At 37.8% G+C, this 21,331-nt stretch overlaps 1 protein-coding gene and 1 long non-coding RNA gene across 2 annotated transcripts in view; one reads left to right on the top strand and one right to left on the bottom strand.

Annotated features, from left to right (window-relative positions):
- The window catches only part of LOC137191953 (uncharacterized), a 300,725-nt gene that overhangs the window by 248,203 nt on the left and 31,191 nt on the right, over nucleotides 1-21,331 (top strand). The gene's annotated exons all lie outside the window — the stretch shown is intronic.
- Nucleotides 572-19,352, bottom strand: mc5ra (melanocortin 5a receptor). The gene is made up of 6 exons (XM_067602443.1): nucleotides 19,074-19,352; nucleotides 18,814-18,929; nucleotides 7,830-8,065; nucleotides 7,054-7,160; nucleotides 5,111-5,299; nucleotides 572-4,631 (listed from the first exon to the last, which is right to left on the bottom strand). Exons 3-6 carry the CDS (start codon nucleotides 8,001-8,003, stop codon nucleotides 4,061-4,063), a joined length of 1,041 nt encoding a protein of 346 aa, XP_067458544.1. The 5' UTR covers nucleotides 8,004-8,065; nucleotides 18,814-18,929; nucleotides 19,074-19,352; the 3' UTR covers nucleotides 572-4,060.

Genomic DNA, 21,331 nt, shown 5'->3' with positions numbered 1-21,331 from the left:
TAGTGCCACCAGTACATTTAATTTCCATTGTGTTTGAATGAACATGTGCACGTGACTGTTCGTCATGTGAGTGTTTGCACGCACCTCTGCAAAACTTAGTGTTTCTGTGAATATTTTTTCAGAAGATACTTACCATCTGCCCATTGTCTGCATACCCTGCAGGCTGGCTCCCTAACCATTCATCTCCCCCCCTTGATCCTTTCCTCTCAGGACTTGGATGTGATTTCACTTCACCCCATATGTCAATCTCTTCAAATCCTGTTTGAAATTACCAATTTGCACCACAGTCACATGGGATGCATATTTTCCAGAACCCATTTTTACATGGATCACTTTATTGTGATTTCCAACATTCACAGGGCCGCAGTGTACCATAGCTATAATGAACAATAATGCGAGAACAGCTTACCATTTAACCTTTTGCTTTTATTCAAACACATATAAATAAAATAATTCATTTTAAGCAACATGGCCAACAATAACATCAATGATTTCAGCTGAAGCTCACCTTTATACTTTTGCATGCCCACACTTACTAATAACACTGACAACACAAAATATTGTACATCCCCACAGCTGTTGATATTGTCTCACCGTACGTAAAGTAGAACAGAGCATGCAATTAGCAATCGAGATGTGGGCTTCTCCTCTGTCCATTGTCACATCACATTGTTTTCGCTGCTGTTTCTGTGGGAACAAGAACTTCACAATCAACAATAACAATGAATCATTTTGTATAATTGCACAGATGTCATGTTGGAGGTGAGTTTGCAGGGAGCAAACTGGAACTATCACTGTTTTTCCTTATTAACTGAACCCATATGGAACAGAAAAAAATGATGATGGCTTTTAATAAAAGCACTTTTCCATATGCAACAGGATGTTGTGTATATTTGTCTGCGTATTCATATGCTCTTCTTTAGATCTCACAATTGCAAAGCAAGCTACAGTAAGGCAATTACACATATAAATCAGACTTTCAATACTGTTTTCTTTCATCTCGCTGTCTATATGCATAAAAATGCCATGGATCACTCCATGATGATACAAATAATACAAATGGCTTGTTTTTCTTTGCAATAAATATTTAACACTGTAGTTTCTATCTTCAGAACTGATGCATGAAATGTATAGCAGTATCAGCAGATAGTTGCATGTTGTGAGAAAGTTCTGTCAAGCTTCTCAGTTGGGAGGTAGGCGCCACCGACACAAATATATAGAGAGCACTGTGAAGCTATTTGTACATTCATTTTTACATTTCAAGTCTAACTTTATGGCATCTTTACATAGTTTAATGCAGACAGCGGGCACATAGGCGGTATGAAGAGATCATCAGGTGCACATTGACAGAGCAGAGAAACTGCAATTAATATGGAGATACGTACAATCACAAAGATAGAGACGAGAGAGTGACTCTGCATTCAAATCACTGGCAGAACCTGCTGTGCTACTGAGTATTGGCAGATGTGAGGATGCTGCTTGTTAACTGTGGCACTAATGCGGTAGCAGGGGTAAGCAGGGCAGACAGCAGTGCCAGAAAATTGGCTGTTGACAAGTGATGTCATCCAAACGTTCAGCAACAACCAATTTTACCCACTTACGGATAACGAACAAGATAGCACATGTCTAGGCCCTAGACGAGTAATGTGTGACTGTTTTCACAAGTAGCTTGAGTTGTAAACATATAATCCACCAAAGGGACAGTCAGTGTGTTTGGTACATCAGGAGGAAAATGATCTGTGAACTTCATGTATGTATAATTGAATATTAGTTTTAAAAAAATTGAGAGACTGGGAGCTTAGTGTTGTTCTCCCTTTCCTCTTTTTCATTTCACACACAACTATCTTGTTTGTATTCAAGTGCTCATGTACTTTCTTTTTAACAAAACATTCACGGATATAAGCAGCTGCTACGCAAGTGGCAAAGTAATAGTTTATCATTGCCTTCCAAAATTGCACATAACGAGCATTCTCTGATCTGTTGCCCCTTACTGGCAGGACAAAGTCATTTGTCAATTCTTCTTCTAAAACCATTACAAATAACAGGTGCAAAAAATATTCCTATGCCATCACATGCTTTGTTAACCCATCTGTCCACCCTGACCTCTACTTAAAGAACTTTTGCCTGTGTTCATGACAGATAGGTCATAATGCAAGTGGTCACAGGAGTTTACTGTAAGGTAAACATAGGCCATTTTGGACATTTTAGCAAATGCATTATGATGTATTTTTCTTGTGACAACAGTCTACAATGTTCACATACTTGCCTGTGTACTATTTAGCTCTCCCACTACTAGACTATGACCCTGGATTGGGTTGCACCCACTATTTGTAAATCCATAACTGAGTCTTTCCTTAGTTCTTAGTAACTACTAGCAATTTTCAGTTTGACAGAGCTGCCAAGTCTCATGCTTTGACTGTGAGACTCACACAGATCTCACAATCTCACGCCACACGTCTTTTCTCATGCTAACTTCTCATCTTTGCGTCCTCCGATATAAAATTTGTGATTTTTAAGTGAAAAACAGTTTTATTTTAAGTTCAGAATTTACATTAAATAATTTATGTTTCAGAGTTATTCATATTTATGCAGTTTAAAATGAGTAGGAGATCTGATCATACTAACCTCAACTATGCTATTTGGTTATAACAATGACTTTTTTGTCATTTTGTAATTTGAGGTATATAATGTTTCTTGTGAAATATAATTTAAAATCTTCCACATTTACTTTACTTTACATACTTACTCACATTACTCCACATTTTAACAGTATTTTTTCAAATGTCAGGTCAGACATGTCAACCATACTCCATATTACCTATTTTGCTTTTTATTTTAAACAGGTCATATATTAGCAAGCTAACGTTACTTTTCTCCGTTAGCTCAGTTAGCTATGCAACAGTTGCACCTGGCAGTCACTGGGTTTAAATATTTTTTATTGTAGTGATGCATACAGTATATCTCCACTTAGTCATCACTTAATATTATAACTAGGCTTAGTTTTTTATTTACAAAGAGCTGCTGCAGCTGGCTCCTGATCTCTCTCCCACAGGGCCTAATCATCCCTGGCCAACACGGAAATATCTTCCTTGACAACAACCAATGTTGCACAACATAAACGTACTAAACATGGCAACATCGAGGATGTTACTACATTGTTAATGTTGAGATCATGGCAGAAAACCAGCATTGGTGACAGCCATCATATAAATGTGGGTAATTTCAGACAAGCTCTCTTAGGTTCTCTTCAAAACAACTTTAATTCACTGCACTGACCACTCGTAGCATTAACGCCTTGTGGATTTGGATATTGCCTGCAGCTGCAGAATGACCACTGCCATTAATCCTTGTGTGTTCTTTCTAACACTGTCATATTTTTATTTTTACATTGCTATTTTATTTTTCAATGTGTGTAAACAAATTGTTTGTGTAATTGTGTTAGCAAACTTGCATGCCTTAAATTGTCCCTTTTGGGATGAATAACATATTTTTAATTGAATTGCAAACACCTGTATACTGGGTATGCAGGATAGTCATCATGTGCATGCCGATGTTGCAGTTAAAAGCAAATATGTAAGCACTCTTATACAACAGCATTAAAGGTTTACAAATGATAGTAGTGAAGAAGAAAATACCCTGTCTGCACGGATCAAAAGGGTAATAAAAGCTCACTGATAATAAAGAGCCAAAGCAGGAGAAATGTTAGCTATAATAAAAGGCAGGCTACCAACAGTTTTCTGTGACACATTTCCACATAAAAATGACTTCAAATTGTCCCAGCTTTATGTATGAATAAAGTACCTAATAAACAGCTACACTGTGTACATGGCAGATACATTAGGAGATTGTCATTTAACATACTGGTTAACCAGTTCATGCTGTTTTAATACTTGATGTACAGAAGACAAAAATGTGCTTGACTATACATTGTACCACCTGAAAAGTGCATTGAACCAGTTCTCAGTGTTTTTTGATAGAATCTCCCATAGTTATGCTCCAGTGTCAGCTTCAGTTAGTTCATCCAACCCATCCTGTCATTCATCTTCTCAGTCTGTGTTTCTCAGTACTTACCCGTCAGAGCACAGATATTGGTGCAGGCGTTCCTTAGACTGTAACAACAGATGATCTCCTTAAAAGTCTTCCTCATCTCCTGACTCCTGAAGGCATAGATCAATGGGTCAATCACAGAGTTGCACATGATGAGGATGAGGTACATGTTGAAGTGGGACATGAAGCACACGCAGTAGAGGTTCCGTGGACAGGAGATCATCAGGATCAAGTGGAGGAAGAAGGGAGCCCAGCAGACGATGAAGATCCCCAGGAGAATGGTCAGAGTGATGGCCCCCTTCATGCTGGCCCTCTGGTGGATGGAGTTGTAGCCGGGCAGGGCAGCGATGCGCTTGACGTGCGAGCGCGCCAGCATGAACATGTGGCTGTAAAGGGAGGCCATGATGAGCAGCATGGCGAAGAACATGGAAACCAGGCAGATGATGACAGGGGTGGTGTCTGAGTAGATGATGAAGATGATCCCGCAGCCCGTGCAGAAGGTCCAGATTCCCCCGATGATGCAGCCGGCTCTCCTCACTGTCATAATGTTGTGGTACCTCAGTGCATAGAAGATAGTGACGTACCTGTTGATAATAACATATGTTAATTAATCAAATCAACCTTTACTAATTAGCACCAAATTACTGTCCAGGACCTTTATCAAAAATGATTATCATTACGTATCAGTTCTGTTCTAGGACATTATTAGGGAACTGTGGGACCTGAAAAATAAAGTGTTAGCAGTTAATCTGGGCACCAACAGTATTCTGCAGTTGTAAGCTGAGCACATTGCACAACCTCTATTGTTAGGCAATCTTGTGTAAGTTATTGTTTTCATGTAACATTAATTAGCTCAACTGAAAGAATGAACTTTTGCCTTGTTTCATGCCAAAACAATGCAATGCAATTATGCACGCTGACTTTTATGGGAATATAGTACAGTGTATATGCATGACATTTAGAATTCCTGAAAGGGATTCATCAGGAGCAATAATAAGAAGTGAGTAAGTAATAAGTGCAAGAATGTGACAGTATTTTCATTTGTCTATTGCATGGGCTTTACCTGTCGACAGCAATTGCCAGTAGACTACACATCGATGCAACAACAGAGATGCAGATCATGGAGTCAAACACATTGTCCATCTGCCGGATGAAGTGGTCCTCCACCACCAGCTGTCTGTTGTTGAGGAGGTAAATGATGATGGTCTCCCAGGCGTTGGACACACTCACCAGCATGTCAGCTACTGCCAAACTGCAACATGACAAGTTAAAGGGAAACTTTCTTCTTTCCATCTTTTTGTGTCTAAGTGACTAATGGGGTTAACAATTTTTGAAACTGGTCCAGTATTGAGTGAGAGAGCTTCAGCCAGCAGCCGTTAAACAGGCTGCAATGTAATCCGATGGGGCAATAGCGCTCTGTCAATGTACATCCAATAATTTTTCCAATTTTTGCCACTGACAGTTCTGCAAGAGTTGAATTGTGAAAATCAGCTGAATATTCAGCCATGACAGAGTTGGAGGGATGAGTGCTAGGAGGAGTTTGTTGTGTTGGAGTACAGAAAGTGTATCTTAGTGTTATCATGTTAAGTCATGCCATGCTAACATTTGCTAATCAGCTCTAAACCCAAATTACTGGATAAATAGAAATATGAAAATTCAGGGGATCACCAAAGATATAAGGAGTCATCCTCTAGGGAATGTGAACGTCTGTCCCAAACTTCAAATCCATGCAATACTTGTTGGCATATTTTACGTTGCCCCAAAGTAACTGTCTGACTGATCGACCAATGATGTCATACCTATAGAGACATCTCGTTCATTAGTATACCTGACAACAACAAATTAAGTGGGAATTTATCAATTTCCCATTAAATAAAATGCATTTTCTACTAGAAGACAGCAATTGTCTTATCCCACAATAATCCTCTCTGTCACTCTCTGTAAGGATGCATTCTAAAGACCTAAAAGAAATCAATCAAAACCACATCAAAGCAGTTGGTGTTACCTTCAAATAAGCCAGTAATTTGATCAGTGACCTGAATGTCTGCTCTCTCTGAATATGCTGCTGCTGTAAACTGAGACTCTTTTGCTTTGGTCTTGGGAATGAGATTAAGTCTTTCAAGTTATAATAATGCTTAGATCCAAACAAAGTAACAAGAAATTGGTGTCAATATCAAATTTGAGTTGCAAGTCTTTTGTCATATTGAGTCATCAAATTTGTGACTTGACTCTGACACCAAGTTGATTTGTGTTATGACAGAAGTCCACGTCTATAGGAATCACATGTAGAAAGAAAATAGGTCAATCAAAGTGTGTTTCCATCAACTACAATTATATAATTACTCTGAAGAGATTACAAGATCAAAAGAATGTCGGAAACTCTACAGGTTCATCATGGTATCCATTCACTTCTAAATTGTGGCAAATGTCCCTTTCTTGAATTAATCTGTTTCTTCTGGCAACACAAACAACTTGCAGGCGAAAAGAAGACCAAGTGGAGACAGATCCTACATCATAATTAAGTTGAAAAAGTCTGTTCCTGTCAAGCTCAATACGTGTAAATTATTCTGTGTTTTATAAATGGGGCAGCTGTGCTTCAGGGGTAGAGCGGGCCGTCCACAAATTGGAAGAAATCCGTGCAATCCCCGTAACTTAGATTTTTATTGTAATGTGTGATGGTTTCAGGTCTTTTGCAGTAATCAAGCAACAAGGAGGCACTGGCACCATTTCTTTCTTTCTTTCTTTTGAGAAATTTCACCAAAAAATAAAAATGTCAACCTCATGGTGGAGCCAGAGGAAAATTCAGGGCTTCATTCTTTGGGAACCATGATTTTTCTCTACAAAACTTTATGGAAATCACTGAAATTGTTGTTTTGAGATATTTTAGTCTGGATCAAAGTGGTGGACTGACACTATCATCCATAGAGCTACGATTACCATGGCTAAAAATGATTTCTGAAATCAACAGTCTATTATATGTTGTGTATCAAAATTTGAACCATTCACCTGCAGACGAAGAAGTACATGGGTGAGTGGAGGTTCTTGTTCTTTACTATGGCTGTGATGACCAGGATGTTCTCCAGCAGGGAGATGATGCCCAGGATCAGAAAGACCTAAGGAGAAGAGTAGAACATAAAGTAAAACAGAAGAACACAAATAAGGTATGAAATGGTAGAAGAATCGTTCTCAACCTGGGGATCTGCACTCATAAGGTAAATTTAAGGGGTCACTAAATGAATAACAAGAAAGGCCCATTTCTATCTACATTTATAATCTTTTCTTCTTTTTTTGTAGCAGAAATTGGCTTCCATAGACTCCATCAACTACTGTAGTAAAGATGTGGGTGCTTAGCTGCTAAATGCTTCACTATGTTAAGCAGCTATGTGATAACTTTGTGTTTCTTTTTAGCTGGGCATGTAGTGTACAGTGGGTTTATGAGAGCTTTTTCACTGATAACAGTTACCTGCTTCTGCTGGAAATTAAGTTGATGAGAGCACTGAGATTTAACCAAAACAGTAAGTTGTGGGACATAAAACCAAAACAATAAGCTGAAAGATACTAAAACACCCCTAAAGCTGAGGGGAACTGCAGAGTCATCACTTTTCACATTATACATAGTCATCTGACCCATTGTTAACATAGAAATACTAGTTAGAGTAGCTTTAATATGAATCAGTTTGATTTAGTAGAACTGGTCACAGCTCAGACATATCCAACTCGTAATGTGGGGTAAGTTAAAAAACAAATCCTGCATTTTGGTGTTCAGTACTGCTCATACGTACCTCTACAGCAATGTGGACCTGCTCACATGCTGCAGGTTTGGACGTACTGGTCTTATCTGGCAGCAGTGGAGGGGGCAGGGTGTAGTTTTGGTGGTAGTAAGAGTAAGAGTCAGCCCAGGTGGAGTTACCCATTAGTACCTCCTCTTGGTAGGAGGACTCATCTGACGCGTTCATCCCTGCTGTGGCTCTGACCCAAATCACTGCTGCTGTGGTCTGGATGGCATTTTTCAAGCAGGCTGACACAGAGAGCAGACATCAATGTGAGGTGGTGTTTTTGTGTTTAATTATTCAACAAATGTAACAAAAGCATCTTTGAAGAGCCACTATTCTGACAGCTTCTGTCCTTCATATCTATATCTTTAGATATGTCTTATATCTAAAGACCATAAACTATACACACACAAACTTGATTAAGACCCAGAGGCTGAAGAATTAGTCATTATTCAATCAAGTTATAAGATCACATCTATGGGAATTTCAGGTTATTTTAATGATACTGTACATCAAGAAAAGTCAAGAAGTACCAGCATTTAAATAACATATTTAAAGAGGACCTATTACGCTCATTTCAGCTCTAAATTTTTATTTTTGGACTCCACTAGAGTAGCTTTGCATGATTCAAAGTTCAAAAAATCCTTATTTATCTTATACTGGCCCTTTATGCAGCCCCTCAATATACACTCTCTTTTTCTTACGCGCCGTTTTAGCTCCTGTCTCTTTAAGGCCCCCCTTCCGATGAGCCCACTCTGTTCTGATTGGCCAGCTTTACGTATCAGAGTTGTGTAACTTTACCTTTATTGTAAACCAAACATTTTCTGCTTCACTGCTTCAAATTAAAAGCTTTTAAATGACTAACTAATGGGAGATTTTTATTGTGAAGAATTTACAGGAAGTAAAAACATGTTCCTCACTGTCTTAGCGGAGCTTCGTTAGCGGCGCTAAAAACCGATAGAAACAACAACATATGAAGCTATTTTTTCAGCGGATCAGTTAGAAATAATGCAGGGAGGAAGAGTACAAGCAGAAACAGCCACAGTGCGATGTTTTATGAAGAGCTGCAGACAACCAGCACACCTCCTACAGGTAAACTACTTATTTTACTTTGCTGTGCTGTGTAATGGAGTCGTGGCTTGGCGTAACTATTCTTGTAGTGGAGATGCAAACTCGTGCGCTGTGCACGTAGCAGATGTCCATATAAAGAAATCCGTCACGAACTGACGTCAGGTCGGGTTGAATGTAGAAAAAAACATTGTAAACGACATTGTGACATTATATATATGTCTGAAAATAAGGAAAAGCATAATACGTCCCCTTTGAGGACAAAATCCACCCAAAGACTAAAAATGTTTTGTGTTGCATAAGATTCCCCTTTTTAGGTTCATCCATAGACATCTGATGGTTACGCAAGACATAAATTATAATCAGTCATTGAAGTAAAGACTGCTACACTAGATGAGGTTGCATCAGTTTTGTATCCATTGTGTTTGTGATTACTGGTAAGAAGATAGGTTTCTGGAGAAATCTCCAGAAATTATGTAAAACAGGCGTAACCATCAACGGATGTTATTCAGATTACATGCCATTCTACATTAGTGAGATAAATTTAGTCTCAGCTGATCAAACAAAATGACACTGATGTCTGTTTTGAACATTTCACTTTGAAAGAAGAGATGCAAGGGGTCCTGACAGGACACTTCGACAGCAAGTGAGTGAGGCACAAGAAAGCCTCAGTGTTAAGATCTCAGCCTCAGCTGATGATATGTAACAAGATCAAACCTGAAAGGGTGGCTTTAACTCTTCCCTGCAGGCAAGTGATTCCCCTGTTTCTCAACTCAACTCATGACCTGACAAACAGACCCTGCAGTCATGTCAAATGACACTATTTGAGTCAGCTATACACTAGCACAGAGGTGATGTAAATTCTTATACTCTATGTAAAAAATTCCCCAGTGTCATGTGTTACATGAGGCATTTCCAGAATGAAAGCTGCTGCCAAACACTGAATGTGAAAAGAGAAGGAAGCAAACACACTGATGACAAAATAAAACCATTACAACAAAGTTAAGCGATAAACCCTAATTCTGCATTATACCCACTATAACTCCTGTTTGGACTGCAGTCTGTCTCATTTCAGCAGAATGCCAATATTCATATCCCATTACAAAGTGACACTATGAGCTGAACTATACAGTAACTAACCTTTGCTGGAAGATTAAATTAGAAGGCATGCCAGTCATGTTTGAGCAGTTAAGATATTTTACTGCTGTCCTGAATGCACTTTGAACACAGTAATTGCAGGATTTCTGAATTATATCAGTGCAGTGGGAATTTCATTTTTCCAGCACAAATAGACACAGCAGTTATCTTTAGCTGTTTAAAGATGAGAAGCAATAACTGTGACTAAAAAGTATAAATTATGTTGGAACTGTTTATAGTTTCACTACATTTGATCTCTTGAGCCCTCTTAAAGTATGTCACTCAGGAGAAATTATATTTCAATTATTTCCTGTATATGGTGTGATTTTCATTACTCTTTTTAGAGCATATTAACAGTTTACATTTCATCACATCAGTTTATTATTTATCAATATCAGTGTCATGTGTTCTTCACAAATATACAGAAACATTTAATGAGACCTGTCTAACTTTTTATGACTGAAATCACACCTATATTTAATATCCCCCTTGTTGATGTTTCCCATATATGATGGGATGCATGATAGCAGGAGGGAACATTTTTGACCATCTGTACTACTCACACTCACTGATGGAATCATTTGTAAGCTACTCTGGATCTAACACTTCAAGCAGCAACAACAGAAATTTCAATCAATTGATATTTTCTGTGAAAAATGAAGAGGAAAAAACATCCTCTTTTCACAAGAAGGTGAAAATTACTTAGTGCATTGTAGTTCAAACTGGATTATACACCTATAGAAAAATGTTCAAAATATGAATCAAAAGAGCGAGACTAAATGGAACAACAGAAATTACTTTTGAGAATAAAAGCATGATTTGTTAAAACGTCCCCTGACAGACTCTTCAACAAGGCAAATGAAATCATAAAAATATGTTTTGAATGAACCAGATTGAGAGTAAGACCTGCAGACTTTGTTTGGCCCTGGATTTTAATCTGTCTTTCCATAATTGAGTTTTGAGTTTGAGTTTTGTCTTCATTGTGCTCTGTCAAACACAAAGGGAATCTACAGTTTCACATCACATGGAGGGACCACTGCACTGGCCTACCAGACACAGGCCCAGGAGCCCATGGGGTCAGAGCCGCAGCTTGGTCGAACTGTTGTGAACATTTCTTGTTCGAAAGTTAAAGGGCTCAGTCAAAAGTAAGGATGTCCTGATCACTTATTTTTAGCTCCTGGAGCTTGCTGCACCAGCTCTTTGTAAATTCAAACTTGTAAATGTTTACAAAGTGGATATTTGTCACTAAATTAAAACAGGTTGCACCACAAAATTTAGTTCTTACGTAGAGATTAGTTACAAAATATTTACAGCCACTAGCTGTTAGGTGTAATTGTTGGGGAGCTAACTTAACTATCACACAAAACTAACGTTAGCTTGCTTATATATGACTTGTTTAGACTGAAGAGTAAAAGAGGTAATAAGGTCAACATACAGTATCGATACTTGATGAAAATGCTGCTTAATGATGTAGATTTAAAGTGCATTTCACAAAAACAACATCATATACCTCAAATTACAAAATGTTTTGATAACTTCAGACTAAATGATTAAATAATGTTGGTCAGATTAGCATAATCAGAAATTTCTCACTTGTGCTAAACTGCATGAATACGTCTCTGACACACATATTTCTACAAACATGCATATATGACTAAAACAAAGGATTAAGGAGTAAAGTTTATTATATCCTTTGGCTCCTAAAATGTATTTTAGCACTTATGTTACAGATACTATGACTGTATCTTTAGTGATTGCTTTTGATTGAATTATTTTACAGATGTTTCCTTGTACTGATTTACATGTTACTAATATTTTAAAAACTGAGACATTTCTTTTAAGTCAGATTTAGAAAATAGTTTGAAACTAGCTTGTAGCTACTAAGAATTTAGGAAGGACTTTACACATAAAGTTAGTTATGGATTTTCAAATAGCTGGTGTAACCCAGTCCAGGTCCCAATCTGAGTCCTTTAATGTTGCCCATGAGTGCGATCTTTTGTTTATTTTTATTATAGCTTTGTTTTTTCCCCCACATAATACATCTAAATTGATGCAGCAGAACCACTGATGTCATCTTTTTCATTCCACATATTCTTCCCCCTCATGAAAACCTGATGCCCACATTATTGATGATATATAGGAGAAAAAAAACAGAAGTGGAGGCAGTAAAACTAGCTGAAAGGAGTGCAGACACATTTGATTGGCAGCAGCATTAAACTGTTTCTGCAGTTCAACCTCAGTTCAGTCTCACTAAATCCAGACTTTCTGTCTGGATTTAAACCATCTAATTTATTAGTTCCTTATCGTTTTAATTGATACATTTGTCATTTGATACATATATATGCGGTTCTCCAGAAATAATAAGCAATCGGCCCGGTCCGAATAGGCTCGTTTTGAACGGCCATTGCACTAGTTACCCAAAGTGCAACTCAACCACCAACCGTTCTGTTTGGGGATTTGGGTTGTTATGCTAGTAGCAGGTAATGTAGCCTGGAACTGTTAGCCTCCAGTAGAGATGAGGAGTGGGCTAAAGAGGTCTGGTAACCTCACTTCTCCTCACTCCACGCCCCCAGATTTTTTTCATTTTCAAACTTGTAATCTTCAGCCTACACAGCACTGACTCAAGTGACATCACGTGAGGCAATTTATCAGATTTTGTATAGCTCCCACTTGAACCACGAAAGGCTTTACACAATTCTTTTCACAAATGCGGAGGTACTCCCTGACACCTCTTAACAGACTTTGATGACTTTGAATTTGACTTTGTGTAAAATTTGTGAAGTTCTACTTTAAATTTGTAAAGCAATTTAAATATGTTTGACAGCTGAGTGGCTCTAAATATAACCTGCACCATAGGTTAATTTTGGTTACTCACGTCTTGATGATATAACAAATGGAAAGTACAAGCAGTAGCCACAGCATAAGCCAAGACACCATGAAGCCCACTCTTTGAAGCACTATGACAAATTGTCGATTTTCTCAATACAGCTTAAAAGAAGACAGATGACTGAAGTTACTTTGTTTTTGTCAAAACAAATCCTCAAATCCCTTCCAATAACATTTTGAAAATATTTCATTTTCATGTGACTTAATAGAGCATGGCAAATTGTCTAAAATCATCTTCCACACAGATTAATTTCAAGATCAAGAATCTGCAAGAAAACATATTTGGCAAACCAATATAAGATTTCCTGATTGCTCTGTCCCAAATGTTGCATTACACTGCATTAAAGAAGGCTTTCAGTTTTAATGGACCTCACACTACTTGAAAATCTATCAGCAGTGCTACAGAGTCAACAGCAAGGTCCAGAGTGAGTCATTAATAAGGGAACCAACCTGGAGAAGCTTTCATCTGTTTAGAATAGAAAGATACATTATAAAAATACTTCTGCATTCAATTATTCCATGCTGTGTTGGGTTTAGATGCAGGAGTGTTTCCTTCTGCTCTGATCTGACTTATGCTGATTGAAGATGTGATGTCAGAGACAACGGGCACGTGCAATATTTGATGTGTGGCTGCTGTGATGTGAAGATGTAAGCCACTGTATAAATTATGTTCTCAGTTATAATAACCAATGCACAGTTACGTATATACCTAAACACCCTGCACTCTAGTACTAGTCCTTCCCTCATTCATTCAATTTCTAGTGTTCGTTTGAGATTAAGCTGTAATTCTTGTGACTGTGTTCATGTAAACACACCTCCTGCTATGATCACACCTCCCCTGTGATTTCAGCCACTCTGATCCTTTGCTCTGTCTGTCTCTCTCTCTTTGTCCTCCTGTCTTTAGCTCTGTCTTTTTCCTCAGGCTCACTCCATCTTTTTGAACTCCCCTTTCTCTCTGTGGTAACAGTCCCAGGGGGTCAGTTATTGACTGTGATGCTGTACCACAATCACAAAACAGAACAGACAGCAACGTACGCTGCCTTGATCACAACATCAAGAGAGACATCTTGAAGCATCTTCGCTGACAGCTTATGATCGTCTGACTTCAAAATCCCACTGTGGGTAGTGTCTACCCACAGTGTTTCTAAAAGGAACAGGAGGAAACAGTTTTTAGTTCCTAACTCTTGAAATGTGAAACCAAATAAAGCTTATTTGGACGTAAAAGCTTATATAAACACTCTCTCAGCCCACACGTGCAGACTTGTGAATGGAACGGCTCACAATGTGGGGAGAGATAGAATACATGATTGGCTGGTAGAATTCTGAGCATAGTTTTCGGTTTCATGTGGGAAATGGAAATAAAAACAACCAAGAACAGACCTCTCTCAAGAGGAAGTTTGTGTACTTTTAGATGTGTTCTACATAATTCATTTGCAATGCAGGACAACATCAATTATGCACAGTGCCACAAATGTAATTAAATCTAATCAAATGGAAATGTTAATCACAACAAAACAACAATCTGTAAGCATGTAATGTTTTCAAATATACCATACTACATGAGAAGAGATTACATAACTGAATTATATTAACACAATAAATATGCAGGTCATACAGCACACTCAAAATTTGGAGCTCAAATTAGCCATTAAACAAATAAGCTAATGATATAAATAATGTGTTCTAGTTAACCTCTTGAAATCCATTTGTAATGTGAATATGAATGCAGTGAATGGTGTGACTTACAATGAATAAATCATTTAGATGCAGTGATAAGGGTGCTGTGAGTGAACAGTTCATTATAATGTCCATATATAATGACAGCGTAATGTTAAGTGTAGTAGTCAAAAACATAACTGAACAAAATGGAGTGTAAAAAAAAATATTATCCTTTTTTTTAACCTGTCACCAGTTGGTAAAAAAAAAAGTTTAGTTTTTGAATCACCAATCATTTCATAAAATAAATTTAAACTTTATCTACTTCATTCTTCTACTCAGGTTTTTCTGTTTCCCAGCATATTTCCAATTATTCCTAATGCTGTATTAGACAGGGATTGATCCAGGGTGTGTGTGTGTTTGTGTGTTTAATAGCAATAAAGAGGCTAGCTAACTAAACTGAAAACACTGATACCCAAACACACTGAGGACTAGCCTTTTCAGCTAGTTACTGAAGCTAATTGCAACAGCAGCAAATGCATGAAATGTGTATCATCTGTACTGCGTATTCCTGGACCATCACTGTATAAACTCTTGTAACAGTAGCTGAAGCAATTTAGTCAGCAAGCTAAAGCCAGGAAGGTTAGCTCACTAATAATACTTGCTAATGTCAAGAATGTCACATTCAAGTCTAAGACTTATTTCCACTGTGGCCCTTGATGAATACAAAAGACATCTACTTGAAGATGAAAATAATGAAGATAGATGGATGGTGTCTGTGAACTTAGAACTAGGCGTAGCTGGCTAACTTAATTAGCATGCCAGCTACAATGCTTTAGCTACTGGTACAGGAGTTAAAGGACAGGTTCAAAATTTTTCAAGCCTGTCTTGAAACAACAGTCAGGAGTCCAAATGAGCATTGAAATAGGTTTTTCTTGCTGTAATCATTCCTCCTGTTCATACTGACCATTAAAGATCCCTTTATAATGCACTTACAATGTAAGTGATGGGGGACAAAATCCACAGTCCTCCTTCTTTGCAAAAATGTATTTAAAAGTTTATCTGAAGCTAATATGAAGCTTCATTTGGCCAAATGAGTCAAATCAAGTAGATATCTTTCAACATTACAGTCTTTGTAGTGCCAAAGTCTCTATTTTTCTTACTATACTTCCACCGCAGCTCAACAGGGAAGCACTGTCCGAGGAAACACAAAGAGGGAATTTGATGCTAAATGGACCGTAAATGTGGCAGATATCCACTTGATATGACTAACTCAGACTGCTGAAGCCTCACATAAGCTTCACATCAACTTTTAAATGCATTTTTGCAGAAAACTGTGAGAACTGTGTGGACACACTGTGGATTTTGGCCTCCATCACTTACATTGAAAGCACATTTGAAGGGGATCTCTTTGTTTTGTCATTTGATTAGTGATAAAGGAAAAAAATGGAAAGCTTTTATTTATTTTTTTTAAATCCAATTGATTGACCATCAAAGGAAAAGCACACAGCTTTATATTTCATTTTACACTCCATTTTACTTATTCAAAAAGGGTTTCAGTTAACTATTTTAGGCTATTAGTCTGCTTACCTTTTACTACATTTTGTGAGTATTGATGCTTCATACCACATTCATTTATCTGTGGCATTATTCAAGATGCACAAACTAAATAGGACAGTCATGCTGAATGCCTTTCGTGCGTCAGGATTTGAAGGCTCACAATCAGAGAGCTGCTGCTTCTGAGTCTCCTCTCTGATCTGCGTGGACACACCAGTTGAGGCTGATCCACCACAACTAACTGAGCAGTGAGCATAACAACAGATCTCAGTCTGCAGCTGATTCCATGATGTGACTGACTCCAATGACAATGACACGGACAACAGCAAAACAAGACCATCATAAGGATTTCCTCAAAGGTTGCCATGGCTACACTATCACAAACACAGTGATAAAAGACATTTTCTTCTTTTTCTTCCAGAAGTCACCAAATATCAGCATTATCCATTCAAGTCATGATCAAGCTTTTCATGACTGATAGCCGCAGCAAGTCTAATGCTAATCAACTAGTGGTGGTTGCCACCAATAGATTCAGTTGGAGGAATATTTAAATTGGGTAGCAAGACAGCTGACAATATTCCACTGGTAAGTCATTATACCAACCTGTGATATTATGATTTGTACTATGGCTGTGATAATTTAGGCAGAAAATCCTCAGTGCAAAACTGAAATATTTCATACTCTATATTCAATCTTCTATCTATTTACATAGAAATATATATGAACATGATCACAATCTTTCTTTTTTACATGGGTGGTAAACTGAAATTTTAAATTCTTACACAGGCTACTGGAGATAGTGCTGTTTTAAGACATGGAGATATTATATAATAAAAATGTAATTTCATAGAGTGTCCTGCTACTATTCAGATTCAGATTCTGTAGTATTAAAATTAAAAATACAACAAATAAAGATCCATTGTTCAAACCGCTACAGAGTATGTGTTTACAGATGACCAGATGGTAGTGTATTTGTTTTTTAATGATATGGTGAATGAAATACTTGACAAATCAAGTTTCTTAATCAAGGTACTTCATTTTACTGATGCAAAAATCATATAAAATCCCATATTGCCATAAAGCAGTCCTGCTCACTAATTTACACTACTGCTCACAATGATGTAATACACCCAGAGATATTAAAGGGATGGTTACCGCATTGTGAACTTTACACTGTTGAAAAATCTATACTGATTCATGACGTACATCGTCATATCGCCCACCACTACCGGAAACCCCCACTGAGAAATATGTAATATAAACATGTAATACAGTGCAGCTGTTTTCCAATTATGCTCTGTTCAGAGCCAGTGGAGAGCCTATTTACATGAGCATTAATAAAGTGTCTTAACCACATGTCTAGTCCTCTGCAGATGTCTGAGAGAGGCGTACAGAAGACATGACGTGAACTGTAATGCAAACTAAATAATGGAGCTGAAATAAGCTTCTTTATGGAGGCAAGGTTTTGTTCTCCCAGCAGATGTGTTTGTAAGGAGCCAAAATCAGGTCAGTCAGTAAAAAGGTATCTCCTCGTCTAAAATTGTGTGGAGATCACTGTAGCTGCTGTGCCACTGTGGTGACTAATCTTGAGAAAATGCTACTTTCTCCGGAGAGTTACTATAGTGATAAATAGACTGAACAAGCAGAGCATCTTTTTCTAATGCTAATGAACCAGTTGTTGCTCATCTGCTCGATTTTTGGGCCACACATTGTGATACTGTGTGCTGACATAAAATATGCTTTTAACTGCCGCCAGTGAACAGGCAGCCCTGTGCTGAAATACAGCTAACTTGCAGTATTTCTTGGCCATGCATTGAATGAGTGACGCGTTATTCTTAATGATCCAGGGCAACTTCAGCTAAAGCAAATGCACATCTGGCAGGATGCCATGAGACTGTGCAGCAGCTGGAACTCCGTGTGTTTGTGTTTCCATAGGAAGTGGCAGAGCAGCTCAGAGGGGGGTTCTATCTGATCGAGGCTCTATCTGTGCTGTGATATCAGTCGCAGCTTGGATTGAAAGTGGCTTGGATCATGATGTATTGGGATAAATATTCTAGCAGTTGTTCATTTTGAATATTCATGCTGCCGTGATGCAAAGCTCTGAGATATTTAAACTGATTTTATGTGAACTATCCCCAGTGATGGTTATGATCATGAGTTTATGACAAGTAGTATCCCATAAGGTTTAGTTTATCCCCTAAAGGATGATTTTGAATTTTATAAGTTTATAATATTATTTAGATAAATAAAATGTATAGGCTTATATGGAGCTTTGGTAGTTGATCTTGCATATTATTGTGGTCAACAAGACAAAAAGTAGAAAATGCTATGCAAATATCACAAAAAACTTAAAAACATGATGCTGCTGCTACATGTTCTATTATATAACCTTGTAAATTCATTGCAGAATCTATATTTAGTACCACAGACAAACATGAAGTTTCATACAAATATACAGTAGCGACACCTCAGAGGAAGAAGAAAAAAAACAATCAAGTATGATGATGTTGTTATGAAATCCCAGACATTCCCTATAAGAATGTCACCCTGTGTCATCTCAGCTGTTCTGTGAGTGATTTTCCCATTTTGGATTCAATCAAATATGAATGTAAAAAAATGTAAAGCTGTCTTTTGAGTTGATGGTAACAATCCATCATCAGTCGAGAGACAGAAATGAAGAATGACTCACCTCTCGCAAGAGCTGTGACTCAAATCCTTCCCACAAGTGGCTCAGATGGACTGGATGGTGCCTCTGCGGAGCATTAGACCAGTGGATTTACGCATCGTGAGAGTGGAGATGCTGAGCTGTGTGTGAGACAGGGAGAGAAAGACAGAGAGAGAGAGAGAGTGAGGCAGAGAGGGAGGGAGGGAGGGAGAGGAACTCCCCCTTCAGATTCTGACAGTGTGGACACGACATGCAGCTTCTACCAGCAATTTTTAGCCATCTACCTCTCAGTGGGTTGAAGGAAGCAGCAGCCAGAAGTGCAGAGCTTCCTCCATGTTGAAGAGATTCTATCTGTGAGGAGCTCCATCTTAAAAGAGTTTGGCTCTTAGTGCAGCCTTCCAACCTGCAGTATAGAATAATTGAAATGAAGCAACAGGAGGAACAAATATTTTCATGCAATGTCCAGTGGATTTTCTTGTGTATGTTGGGTTAAACTCAAACAAATACATTTGCTCAAGTGGGAATTGAGCAGAAAAATATTCCAAATATTTTTGCAGCATTATCATTGATAAGAAAGGCTGATTTGGAAGAGAGTAAAGGAGTAAAAACTATTAAATGGATCTTTGTCAAATAAGGCTTTTAGTTTAAGTGTAACTTACAATAGACATTTAACATTGTAAACAGCAGTGTAAAGGTATTTACTTATACTAGTGATGTAACATTTTTTATTTTTGAGTTTGATTTTTTTTTTTGAAATTTGGATTAAGTTGGAGGACAAATATTAAAGTCCCCCTCCACTCCAAAATTGTTTTTTCTTCTTGTTCCTTCAGTCGTGTGTTTGAGCTTCACTGTGCAGAATGATGTACAGTACGTGCAGACACTAGAAGGTTGTTTTCACATTCACCTGCTGAAAGTGGAAAGTGTCTCTGTGCTCACCTTAATTCTAAGTTTAAGGCGTGTACCTGCAAGTATGCAACTTATACAAGTGTGATGTGGAAACTTGAAGCCTGCAGTGCACAAATACCGAGAATAGACTTTACGGTGAAGTAGGACACATCTTGCTCCCAGCAGTTCAGTTTTTGAAATGAATATTTGCATATTCATAGATTCTGAATTTTTCAATGAAGGAGAGGGAGTAGATGTCATTTCAACTTGTTAATTGAACTTTTTTGTGGAAAAAACATATTACTATTCAGTATTTTTTGTATATTTTTAAAAATGTCTGGAGGGGGGTCTTTAAACATTCTTATTGGAGTCAACCTAAAATAAATTGCTTCTATGATTTCATATTGTAGCATCCCCAGGTGTGCATGTAGGGACACCTCCCAGCATTCAGGGATGTAAGTCTCATTTTATGTGTGTACCTGCATTGTTACTGTGTTTACTATGTTTCACATTGTGTTCTACAATATTTCCATTGTTTCTACAGTTCTATATTTCCTATATGGGTATTAAAAGTAAATCTGGTTATACCATGAGTGATGCTGTGTGCACAATTGTTGACATGCTCCCCAATGTGCTTACATGTAGCAGAGGGGATGAAGTTGCATTCCTTCTATTGTTCACAGTCAAGACACTAAACCTCAATTATTCTTGAAGAACAGACCTATGGTGATATAAAAATACAACACTGCACTCTTATGTGAGGTTAAATCTACAAAAAAAGGGAAAATACTATTGCTTTCTAAATAAACTGCTTGCTTACATTGAAAACATTTTGTGTGAATTTTGTGTGTACCTGGTCTGCCACATACCATTTTTAAGATGAAAACTTAATATGATCTCAATATAATTACAGACCTGACTGTCTACAACAATAAAGGTTCTTCTTAGAAGAGTACTCGACTGACTTATTATCATAAGTTTGGGGACTCACAAGAATCAGATCAAAAAAGAAAAAAAGAACAGTTAAAATTGATGCAGCAGATGCTGAGATATTATAACTTTTAGTTCAAATATACCTAGGATCCTACAATTCCCGTAATGCAATTCAATCTCATCTTGTCATTCAACCCTCCCATCACTCGCAGGCTTCCCCTATAAATTTGTAGTCTTCAAGCTCAAGCAGGGATAACTGTAATCTCTATGACATCACTCAGGTTATTTTCTCAGACTCGACAAAGCAACTCCAGAGCACAGAGGACATTATGCAACTGCTTTCACAGGCAGAGCAGTGCTCCTTTGATGTGTTAAACAGACCTCTTTTAAAAAAAAATTTAGAGCCACAGTTCTATCTTAGAACAAGACTTTACATAACCAGCATTTACCTCATGTTTTGGTTGGCAGCTACTTTGCTGATTTGTTTTTCTGTGACTTCCCAATGAGCTTGTGCATTATCAGCAGAAAAAGCTAAGAGGAAATAACCCATCAAGGTGGTGAAACTATACTATATGCTCACAATATGCCAGACCTGTTCACCTGTTGGATGATGGAACAATGAGAACTTGCCATGTCTAAATGATGATGTAATTTACAAATGATCATAGCCTGAGTCGCCTGCAAAATGAATATACTCAATCATTGCCTGCTGAAACAGTCACTG

Source organism: Thunnus thynnus, chromosome 10, assembly GCF_963924715.1.
Source record: "Thunnus thynnus chromosome 10, fThuThy2.1, whole genome shotgun sequence".
NCBI classification, from domain to species: Eukaryota; Metazoa; Chordata; class Actinopteri; order Scombriformes; family Scombridae; genus Thunnus; species Thunnus thynnus.
This window is presented reverse-complemented; position numbering and strand designations above follow the sequence as displayed.

Coding starts and splice junctions, on each gene's coding strand:
- mc5ra (XM_067602443.1), bottom strand. CDS start 8,003: ATGAACGCGTCAGATGAGTCCTCCTACCAAGAGGAGGTACTAATGGGT. Junction 7,161..7,829: donor AGGTCCACATTGCTGTAGAG/GTACGTATGAGC, acceptor TCTTCTCCTTAG/GTCTTTCTGATCCTGGGCAT. Junction 4,632..5,110: donor CTGGCAATTGCTGTCGACAG/GTAAAGCCCATG, acceptor TATTATCAACAG/GTACGTCACTATCTTCTATG.